Genomic DNA, 12,000 nt, shown 5'->3' on the forward strand with positions numbered 1-12,000 from the left:
TCAAATTGCTCACTATGCATCTAGATAAGTTCCTTAGGGGGTCTAGTTTCCAAAATGGGGTCATTTGTGGGGGAGCTCCAAAGTTTAGGCACACAGGGGCTCTCCAAACACGACATGGTGTCCGCTAACGATTGGAGCTAATTTTCATTTCAAAAAGTCAAATGGCGCTCATTCCCTTCTGCGCCCTGCCGTGCACCCAAACAGTGCCCCCCCCCACATATGGGGTACCAGCGTACTCAGGACAATCTGGACAACAACTTTTTTGGTTCAATTTCTCCTGTTACCCTTGTGAAAATAAAAAATAGCATGCTAAAAAATCATTTTTGAGGAAAAAAAATGATTTTTTTATTTTCACTGCTCTATGTTATAAACTTTTGTGAAGCACTTGGGGGTTCAAAGTGCTCACTACACATCTAGATAAGTTCCTTAAGGGGTCTAGGTTCCAAAATTGTGTCACTTGTGGGGGAGCTCCAATGTTTAGGTACACAGGGGCTCTCCAAACGCGACATGGTGTCCGATAACGATTGGAGCTAATTTTCCATTCAAAAAGTCAAATGGCGCTCCTTCCCTTCCGGGCCCTGCCGTGCACCCAAACAGTGGTTTATGACCACATATGAGGTATCGGTGTACTCAGGAGAAATTGCCCAACAAATTTTAGGATCCATTTTATCCTGTTGCCCATGTGAAAATGAAAAAACTGAGGCTGAAAGATAATTTTTGTGAAAAAAAGTACTTTTTTTTTTTTTTACGGATCAATTTGAGAAGCACCTAGGGGTTCAAAGTGATCACTATGCATCTAGATAAGTTCCTTGGGGGGTCTAGTTTCCAAAATGGGGTCACTTGTGGGGGAGCTCCAGTGTTTAGGCACACAGCAACTCTCCAAACGCGACATGGCAAGCGCTAAATATTCCAGCATATTTTCCATTCAAAAAGTCAAATGGCGCTCCTTCCCTTCTGAGCCCTGCCGTGCGCCCAAACAGTGGTTTTTGACCACATATGAGGTATCGGTGTACTCAGGGGAAATTGCCCAACAAATTTTAGGATCCATTTTATCCTGTTGCCCATGTGAAAAATGAAAAAATTGATGCTGAAAGAAAATTTTTGTTGGAAAAATTAAAATGTCCTTTTTTTCCTTCCATGTTGCTTTAGTTCCTGTGAAACACCTAAAGGGTTAATAATCTTCTTGAATGTAGTTTTGAGTAGCTTGAGGGGTGCAGTTTTTAGAATGGTGTCACTTTTGGGTATTTTCTACCATATAGACCCCTCAAAGTAACTTCAAATGTGAGGTGGTCCCTAAAAAAAAATGGTTTTGTAAATTTTGTTGTAAAAATGAGAAATCGCTGGTCAACTTTTAACCCTTATAACTTCCTAACAAAAAAATATTTTGCTTCCAAAATTGTGCTGATGTAAAGTAGACATGTGGGAAATGTTATTTAGTAACTATTTTGTGTCACATAACTCTCTAGTTTAACAGAATAAAAATTCAAAATTTGAAAATTGCGAAATTTTCAAAATTTTCGCCAAATTTCTGATTCTTTCACAAATAAACGCAAAAATTATCGATCTAAATTTACCACTAACATGAAGCCCAATATGTCACGAAAAAACAATCTCAGAATCGCTAGGATGCGTTGAAGCGTTCCAGAGTTATTACCTCATAAAGGGACACTGGTCAGAATTGCAAAAAATGGCCAGGTCATTAAGGTCAAAATAGGCTGGGTCATGAAGGGGTTAACCTCCTTCTGTATTAAAGTGCATTACTTATTTCTCTCTATTTTACAGCTTGAAGAAACAACTGGTAAAAATCTAAAGGAAAAGTGGGCAAGATGGCGAGATGTCATTTACCGGCAGCCAGTGCCACAGATTAGGTAATTTGAGGGTATTCTGTATTATCTTAACATCATCATTGCAGCCTCACAAACACCAATATTAATTGCAATATTTAATATGAGAAATACATTGCTTACCCCATTCTCCTGGTATGTAAACTATCCGAAATATATATAATGCTATATATATAATGCTGATCCACTAACAGCCTGTCTCCCTGGTTTCCCTTGCCGGCCAAAATATTGCTGTGCTAAAGTTGTAAACAGTTGTGGAAACAACAAGAATGCTCTCCAAAATAGGGGTGCTAATAGTTTATTTTTAGTTAACAAAATAGAACATGAAGGAACAAAAGTAGAATTGAAATCAAATCAATATTTGTTGTGAGCGCCCTTTGCTTTCAAAACCACATTAAAGCATCAATTCTTCTAGGTACCGTACTTGTCACTTGTACGCAGTTTTTGAAGGCTCTCGGTAGGAAGGTTGTTCCAAACATCTTAGAGAACTAACCACAGATCTTCTGTAGATGTCACTTGTGCAAATTCTTCTGTCTCTTCATGTAATCCCAGACAGTCTCAGTGATGCTGAGATCAGGGCTTTTCGGGGCCATATCCAGAACTCTGTTTTTTTTTTATACTGTGGACAGTTCTTATTGACCTTGACTGTATGTTCGGCATCATTGTCCTAATGCAAAACAAATTTGGAACCAATCAGAATGGCGCAGATGCTGAAGTGGAGGATGTTTTTTATTATTTAAACAAGGGAAATCAGCATTGTAAAAAAGGGTTGTGCAAGGAGTGACCAACACAGGGATAACACACAGAATATTGCCACAAGTCAATGTATGGCGCCTCTGTATGGCGCAGAATTATGGAAATATATTTCAAGTACAAGTTGATGATAATGTTGCAATACAAACTCAATTTTTTTCCTATTTGATTCATATTGAAACCATCACAAAAATGTGTCTCCATAGTTAAGCACACACTTTTATGATCACTGTATTATGGTTCCGTATAACTTAAAGATTGCATAGCGCTACAATAGATTGCCGTGCATTATGACTTTTGCCATAATTTTTCAAAAACACAGAACATATATACATGTATCATATACAACCTTACTTTGATTTTTTTTGTCTTTGGTTCCCATGCCATGTTGATTTAAAGTGGAACTGTTCTTTTGCAGAGAGTATTTTGGAGAGAAAGTGGCCCTATATTTTGCATGGCTTGGGTGGTACACCCTCATGCTGGGTCCTGCAGCTGTAATAGGAGTAGCGGTCTTTTTTTATGGGTTTGTGCATTTCAATTCCAGCAAAATCAGGTAAGACTCACTAACATTTGTTTTATGTTTGTATGGAACTATAGTCTTAGCAGTGTCTGTGAAGGCATAGGCATGGTTCATTGAAGTGATATTTAAGAGATGGATGCAAGAAAAGCAAAACCTGTTTTCCTTCATTTTCAGCTTCTTGAATATTCAATATTTTTCTAGGTGGTTTCTTTTTCACTTCTACAGCAGTACTCATACTATATGATGTAAGGGGTGAAATATTTCTAAAACTCAGGAGCCAGTCAGTACTTGCTTTATTGCTAGCATTTTATAGACTATATATAATCATCTTGTACAAATGTTCCCTATGAAGAGCAGTTATTGCTGTGGAGGATCCCACATGTCCATGCATTACATGATCATTCCATTGTGTTCAATGGGAACTGTGTAAAGGTCCCGTTACACGCAACGATATTGTGAAAGATATAGTTGCAACGTCACCAGTTTGGTGACGTTGCAGCGATGTCGAAATGACGTTGTTGCGTGTGACACGTAGCAACAATCAGTTGGTTGATCGTTACTCGTTGCCTAATGGTCTGGGCCATAAATCTTTCATTGGTCTCCCGCTGGGCAGCACACATCGCTGCGTGTGACAGCGAGAGACCAACGATCAGCGAGCTCCCAGCGCCATACAGCAGATGCTGGGAGCTAGTATCCAGGGTAAAACAGCGGGTCCCTAAGGCCTGTTTCACACTTCAGTTTTTTGTATCAGTTAAAATCCGCCAAAATGGCGGAAAGCGGATCCGTTGCTAAACTGATGTGAACAGATGCCACCAGACCGTTTTTTTTTACGGATCCGATGAATGAAGAATTTTAAAGGAACCGTAGCCTGGGGAGGAAGGAGAGAGAGAGAGATTTTTTTCCAGCCGCCAGAACAGACTTTAGGATTAAATTTCAGGCTGAGTGAAGTCTTTCGGGCATGCGCAGTGTGAAGTGCGGATCCTGCCGCCCGAAAAAACGTTACATGCTCCGTTCGGGCATGTCGGCGGACGTCAATATTTTGGCGGATCCGCAAAAAAACGGATCCAACGGATGGCCATCCGTCAAGATCCGCCAGTAATGCAACTCAATGGGAAAAAAACGGATCCGCCAAGCAAAATGGCTGATCCGTTTTTTTTGCAAAATGGCGGATCTTGACTGATGGACAAAAACTGAAGTGTGAAACAGGCCTAAGAGCCGCGTGGTGCTTAGTTACCCGCTGTTTACCCTGGATACCAGCGTGCTCAATGGTCCTGATCGGGTATCCAGGGGAAACAACGGGTAACTAATCCTGCGCGTTTGGGCTCAAAGTTCCTTATGTGAAAATAACGGTAGTGAGCATGTGTGACCATCACTTCCACAGACAAAAAAATTATTAGTGATTGCCAATTTTCACTAATGCTCCACTCGCACAAGGGATTTTTTTGGACAATATCACTATCGTCAAGATCTGCACTCAATATTCCACTTACCTCCTACCTTTTGATTTATCATCTATGTCTTTAATTCTAGAGGAAATCTTGCACTGTGGGACCTCCTTCACTGCCCAATATGCACATATCACTCCAATAAGATAACAAACAACTACAGTAGATATTTACAATAATCTCAAGGCCTGGCTTAGTCCTGGCAGGCCAGACTCTCTTGGTGCAAGGCATTTATTGTTAGTTTTCACTCTATATCAACTGGACTAAGCAACTGCAGATCTAATGGATAGTTGAATAGCCATTAATACTGTGCAGTAAAACCATCGTATTCTCTTATTGCCTTTAGTCAAGAGATTTGCACCGCGAACGCAACATTGATGTGTCCTCTCTGTGACCAGAATTGCCCATACTGGCCATTATCTGACACTTGTACGTATGCAAAGGTAAGATCTGAATGATCACCAAGTGTCCATCTATTATAAGGTTTGTAGCTTACATGAATTGATAAGCCCATTGCATTGACATATTCCATACTTCCACACTGGCCACAGATCTTTTATACTAGTATCTGCAGACATCCATATTCGGTACACATTATTCCTAATAAGATAATTTGAAGTGAACATGACAAATGTATCACTCATGTCACATGATAACCTTGTAGCTAACAACAGAGATCCAGTAAAGTCTGGATCATTACGTATAACGTGCCGATACAAAGAGGGTTTCATAACTGAACTATGAATCAATGACATTTCAAAATGATATTTTGCTACAATGTGACTGGTGCAGATCAATCTACTGGAACAACCACCAATAAGGAGGATGAGAAGACAGTGATGCTCCACTTTTACGTTTTACCTAATACTGCTCTGTGTTTCTTTGTAAAGTACTGCATCTCAGCCCAATTGAGGTGAAATACAGCTCTGGCAAAAATTAAAGAGACCACTGCAAAATTTTCAGTTTGTCTGATTTTTCTCTTTATAGGTATATTTTTGAGTAAAATGTAAATTGCTTTTTTATTCTATAAACTACTGACAACTTGTCTCCGAATTACCAAACAATACATTTTGTATTTATTTTCAGAAAATGAGAAATGGCTCAAAATAACAAAAAATGCAGGGCTTGCAGACCTCAAAGAATGCTAAGAAAACAAGTTCATAATCATTTAGAAACAATATTAATGTTTTAACTCAGGAAGAGTTCAGAAATCAATATTTTTTTTAAACTCTATTTTTATTACAATTTTTTTTTGTTACCAAACAAAAAGAAAAAGAAACCACAGATACAAGTCATGGTACATAGTTGCATAGTTTGGAGAAACGCATCCTCGCAGCCATAATTGTAAACATGTACACCTCGTAGCAGTCTGTCTAATAATCATTAGCGTCTCACTTCCTCCCTATGATTACATATTAGAAGATCAACCTTGACCTTGTTGCCCTTATCCCTCCCCAACAATCTCTCCCACCCCCCAAAAACCCTAAAACCTTTTCCTCCCTTGCTTTGTAAAAAAAAAAAAACCTACTCGCTCACAGACCCTAAGACCTTTTATCTTTGACTTTCTTTGGCTCACAGAAATCATTTGCTTCAGTTCAGGCTTAATATTCCCAGTGTTCCCCCCAATGATTCCCTGTGGTACCACGTTGTGTCTCTGAAAGGACCAACTATGCGTTGTATTTCCTCCTTATTACAGTGCTCCACAATATAATGCCTCCATTTTGTAAAAAATCTAGATGTTTCGCAAGACTTCCTCTTCTCTGCCTCTAACCTCTCCATTAGCATTACATGTTTCAGGCGTCCCGAGAGTTCTTTTATGGTGGGCATGTCCTTCTGTAGCCAGTTTTTTAATAATAGTTTTTTCATGAGCATTATGATTATGTGGACGACCTGCGGGGGCCCCCCCCCCCTACATGAGCATCGGGGCACCTTTCCCAGTGGTGAAATAAAACCAAATCTCTCGGGATTTCATCGCCCCAATCCCAAATGTTCTTTATATATTTTCTAACTGCAACCCACATGTCTGCCACCTGCTTGCAAATCAGCAGGCCATGAAGTAAGTCAGTATATGGGGTATTACATTTGGGACATTTCGTGAGTCTTTCTGGCTTATCAGAGCTCCTTGGAAACTGGAAGGCGTATATTGCCCTATGTATTATTTTGAATTGAGTTTCTCTCCAGCTTTCATTAATAAGGGACTGGCGAGCTTTAGTCCACCCCTTCCTTATTTTGTCTCCAATAGCCCTTTCCTCCAGTTGCGATTCCCATTTTTTATAGAAGGTATCTGGATGACTATCTAAAAGCACCCCTCTCATCGTGCTGTACAGCGTTGAAATAGACAAGAAGTTTTTTGCTGCATCTACCATTCTATCGAACTCGTTGCATGTGAACTCCGCCTGCGTGTCTATTAAGTGGGACATGATATGATACCTAATCTGTTCAAATTGTACCGTTTGAAATTTTTGGAGATCAAATTTTTCTCTTATTTCGTTTTGTCTTAGCCATCTATTCTCTGTAGGATGAGTCAAATGAGCTATCTCCTGTATACCCCTGTCTCTCCATTCCTTAAACAATTTATTCTCTACTCCCGGTAAAAATTCTATGTTATTCCACATTGGGAGGTATTTAGAAATTCGGAACGGAAGTTTGTATTTTTTTTCTCACCGTCTTCCAGGTGGCAATAGTATCCCGAAATATCAAAGAATTTTTGATTTTGGCTGGAAGCATCTTTAGTCTTGCGTGCAACAAGGACCTAAGATCCCAAGGTTGGGCATAATCCCTCTCTATGGCATAGGCCGAATATTTACTCTCTCCATGCAACCAGTTTAAAAAATACCTTGTCAGGCACGCTATATTGTAGTTTCTAACACTTGATAAGTTTAAGCCCCCTTCCATCTTTGGAGTCATCAACTTTTTGAGACTTATGCGTAGTTTTTTGTTTCTCCAAATAAATTTGGAGAACGCAGAATTCAAGGATTTTACATCATTGTGTTTCAGCAGGAGTGGGATCGTTTGAAGGTGGTACATTAGTTTTGAAGTACTCATCATTTTAATAAGCTGTATTCTCCCTGTCAAATTTAATGGCAGATCCTTCCACTTTACTAGATCATTTACTATATTTGCTATTAATGGAGGGTAGTTTAATTTGTATATAGATGATGGCTCCCCCCCTATTTTAATGCCTAGATATTTAATATAAGATTTCGCCATGCCCACCCCCAATTGAGCTCTATTTAATTTCTGTCTATTCGCCGCGTCCCACCTTCCCAGGGGAAGCAGTTCGGATTTAATCTTGTTAATTTTAAAACCCGCGTAGTCCCCATATGTATTGATCGTTTCTATAGCCGATTCCACCTGCACAAAGGGATCCCTTAGGAAAAGCAAAATATCATCGGCAAAGAAAGTAGCGAGCACTGCCTCCCCACCGATCTGAATGCCAGGAAACCGCTGCGGGTCAGACAGCTCTCTCACCAAAGGTTCCAGAGCTATATTGAATAGCAGAGGTGACAAAGGACACCCCTGCCTTGTCCCCCTGGACAGTGGGAATCTGTCCGAGAGGAAACCTGGAATGTAGATCTGGGCCTCCGGCTTTGAATATATCTCTGTGATGTAGGTCAGGAAGGAGCCATCAAAACCCATTCTTGCCAATACCCTGAAAAGCCATTCCCACCTGACATTGTCAAATGCTTTTTCGGCATCGATTGTTAGTAGTGCTGGTTTTTCACTTGGAGTGGGATTGAGGTTTACCCTGTCCAAAACCAACATGACTTTTCTCATGTTGCTCGTTGCCGACCTACCCTTAACAAAGCCCGCCTGTGATTCTGAAATTAGGTGTGGTAATATTTCTGCCAATCTATCGGCCAGGATTTTAGACATTATTTTGTTATCTACATTTATTAAGGAAATGGGACGATATGATCCCGGCGACAGGGGATCCTTTCCTGGTTTTGGTAAAACTTTGATATATGCTAATTTGCTGGGCCTCGTCATGGGTTTCCCTTCTAGTATCCCGTTAAATAATTTTTCTAAAACAGGGGATGCTTCGTCCTGTAAGATCTTAAAAAATTCTCCCGAATAGCCATCAGGGCCCGGGGCTTTCCCATTCCCCAAGTTCCTAATTGTCTGTTTAATTTCTTCTTGTGTGATGGGTGTATTTAGGAATTGTTTTTGTTCATCTGATAACTTCGGGATGTCTGGTCGGTCGAGTAATGCAATCGTCGGTATTCCCCGATCCGCCTTATCCATATAAAGGTTCTTATAGTATTTTCCCAGAATACTGGCTATTTCTTTTGGTTTATTCTGTATGTTGTCATTTAGGTCTTTTAGATGGAAAGGGCCTTGCGCAAAGAATCTATTCCTGACCATAGAGGCCATCAGTTTTCCTGCTTTATTTCCATATCTATGGAATTTGGCCTCGCTAGATGATTTAAATAATTGTTCCCTCTTTGCCATCCAAGTATTAAATTCTCTTTGTTCCATTAACCAGTTATCCTTATTTAATTTGTTGGGGTGGCTTTGAAATAGGGTATAAGTCTGTCTGAGCCTATTCGTGAGTGCTGTGTACTTTTCCTGTGTTTTTTTTTTTTTAAAGCTGACGTGTATGAAATTATTTTTCCCCTCATGACTACTTTAATTGTTTCCCATAGTAGGGGTGAGTTAGTCTCGTGTGCCCTATTGTCTTCTCTTATCTCTCCCCACCACTCCCTCAGTTTTAATTCGAAATCCTCGTTGTCATGTAAGTAACTAGGAAATCTCCATAGATAGTCTGTTCCTCTAGGGAACGTATCTGCCAGTTCTATTATCACAGGCGCATGATCCGATATCACCAGATCGTGTATTGTAGCCGACAGCAATTTGTTAAGGATAGGCGGGGAGACAAAGAAATGATCTATCCTCGACCACGCATCCCTGGTGGGTGAATAGAAAGTGAACTCCCTATCCTGTGGGTGCAGATATCTCCAAGTGTCAGTCAGGCCCGTGTTTTTTAGCAATGGGGGAATTACTTTATCTTGGCCTCTCAGTCCCGGTGTCCCCCGTGATTTGTTTTTTCTATTTTCTAAGATATTCACCACCGAATTAAAATCCCCCCCGATTATCAGATTCTGTGTGGGATCTTTCAATATTTCTTGTTCTAGATAATGATAGTATGTTTTGTTGTTTTCGTTGGGGGCATAAACGTTCATTATTTTGTATGTGCTACCAGATGCCGTTATGGTGATCGAGTGTAGCCTCCCCTCATGGTCCGTTGTAGTGTTCACCATCTGGTGCTGGAAATTTTTATCTATTAAAATTAGTACTCCTGCCTTGTTATTAATAGCTGGGGACCCATATGTTTTGCCCACCCACAATTTTTCCATCCTCTTGAAGTCCGACAACTCCAAATGTGTCTCTTGTAATAGGGCTATATCTGGCTTAATACGTTTAAGATGTCTAAGAATCATTAGCCTCTTCTGTGGGGACCTCAGGCCCTTTACATTCCAAGTAACTATCCTCATAAATTTTTTATTTTTTTTTAGGTGGGCCAAGCGTAGGTGTCCCAATGACACCTAATACAGGGGCACGAGCATGGGAGCTGCCTATCCTGCTTTGTCCATATGAGCCAATTGTCTGTCGCCTTGATAGCCTACGAGCGCCGTTTGCAAGTATCTTAACAGGAAAATCAAAACTACAGTTATACCCCCAACAAACCAATTGAACCAAAATTAACATTTTCCCTGCCCCCTTATCCCCTAAGGAACCTGAAGAACGTCTCCAGGACCCTTGTCCAGATTGGCGTACCATTCTTGACTTCACTTCTTCCCCGCACATTTTCCTTCCCTTGCTCCCCTCCCCCCTTTCCTCTCTCCCATTATTGCGTGATCAGTTACAGTCAGACATATAGAATACAAATACCTCGGGCAGTCCGAGAGGTGTTCAGACCCCGGAAAGAGAAAAGAAAAAAAACTATACATCAAAACCCATTCTGTCCTCAGTAGCAACCCATACACCGTTCTTCAAACCTTCCCGGATTGTTTGGACGTTCTCTGGGCCTTCGGTAGATCCGATGCTAGATTCGGGCTTCTATCCTCAGTGTATGTCGGCCAGCTCTTTAGATGATCTCTGGGACTGTTTGCGCTTCCCTGCGATCTTGCATCCTCTGTGTGGTCGACTCCCAGGGTCTTGAGATATTTCTCTGCCTCTTTGGGATTGTAAAATGAATGTGAAGAGCCATCTTGATGTCTAATGTAGAGGGTTGCCGGGTATCTCAATTGGAATCGTACATTGTTTTTATGTAATTCTGTGCATATCACACTGAAAGCTCTGCGTTGCCTGGTCACTTCTGCAGAAAAGTCTTCGAATAAGAGCACTTTTTCCCCCCTAATTTCAAGGGGTCGTCTAAGTCTTTTATAGGACTGAATTACATCATTTTTGTCCGAAAAGTTCAGGTATTTGGTAATGATTTGCCTAGGTCTTATCTGGTTACCCAATTCGGACGAGTTCTTTTGGGGACCAATGCGGTGTACTCGCTCTATTATCTTCCCCGCCTCGATCCCCAATGCCTCGGGGATCATATTTTCGCACAGATTTCTTAAGTCCTTTATGGGGAATTTTTCAGAGATTCCTATAATCCGGATATTTCTCCGTCTGGATCTGTTTTCCAGATCATCAATTTTATCTCTCAAAATCAGATTTTCTTTAGATAGTCTAGATATTGTTGTCTGGTCATCATAAACAGTGTCTTCCAGTGTAGATACACGTGTCTCCACTGCGGAAACCTTCTCAGCAGTTTCATCCAGGTGCGTCTGCATGTCATGCAAAGCTGATCCTATGTAGTCCCTCAGCTTAGACGTGATTTCAGGCAGCAAATGTCCTGCCACCTCCCCTGCCAGCTTTTTATAATCCATCTCCGGTATCTGCAGCCTAGGGGGGTCGCGCTCCTCATAGTCACCGCGTTCCTCCGTGGCAGTTGGGGATGCAGGGGCATATAGCGCGTCAGGGAGAGTGCATACCTTAGGGGTACCCTGGGTCTCCTTGGGCTTCCCAGTCGCGGTTTCCCCAGACTTGTGTGTCGCAGCCCTGCCGTCTCTCCTTCCTCCCTGCTCCCCTTTCCTCTCCGTTTGTTTTGCAGCAGCTACTGCCGCTGCTGAGGTCGGCGCCGGCGCCATCTTGGAAGGCGCGCGTGTCTCCCTCCCTCGGCTTTGAGCTGCTCCCCTACAGCTGTTCCTGAGGACGTATCTGTCCATGCAGTGGTGCAGCAGGGCCGGACCTTCCTCTCCTCCCGTTCCCGGTACTCCAGGGGTCTGATGTGCGGTGTAAATTCTGCCTTTTAGCAGGGGGTTGGGGAGCGCTGGAAGCCTTGCTCCTCACATGCGGGCTAAGGAACCGGAAGTCCAGAAATCAATATTTTGTGGAATAACCATGATTGTTAATCACAGCTTTCATGCGTCTTGGCAGGCTT

General features: G+C 41.6%; 1 protein-coding gene across 1 annotated transcript in view; it reads left to right on the plus strand.

Annotated features, from left to right (window-relative positions):
- The window catches only part of LOC141079538 (anoctamin-9-like), a 107,246-nt gene that overhangs the window by 89,640 nt on the left and 5,606 nt on the right, over window positions 1–12,000 (plus strand). The window contains exons 7-9 of the mRNA XM_073565349.1: window positions 1,783–1,868; window positions 3,016–3,150; window positions 4,909–5,005. Coding sequence (XP_073421450.1) covers window positions 1,783–1,868; window positions 3,016–3,150; window positions 4,909–5,005 — 318 coding nt within the window. The remainder of the gene's footprint in view (window positions 1–1,782; window positions 1,869–3,015; window positions 3,151–4,908; window positions 5,006–12,000) is intronic.

Source organism: Dendrobates tinctorius, unplaced genomic scaffold, assembly GCF_039654945.1.
Source record: "Dendrobates tinctorius isolate UK_male_01 unplaced genomic scaffold, ASM3965494v1 ptg000677l, whole genome shotgun sequence".
In the NCBI taxonomy this organism is placed as follows: Eukaryota; Metazoa; Chordata; class Amphibia; order Anura; family Dendrobatidae; genus Dendrobates; species Dendrobates tinctorius.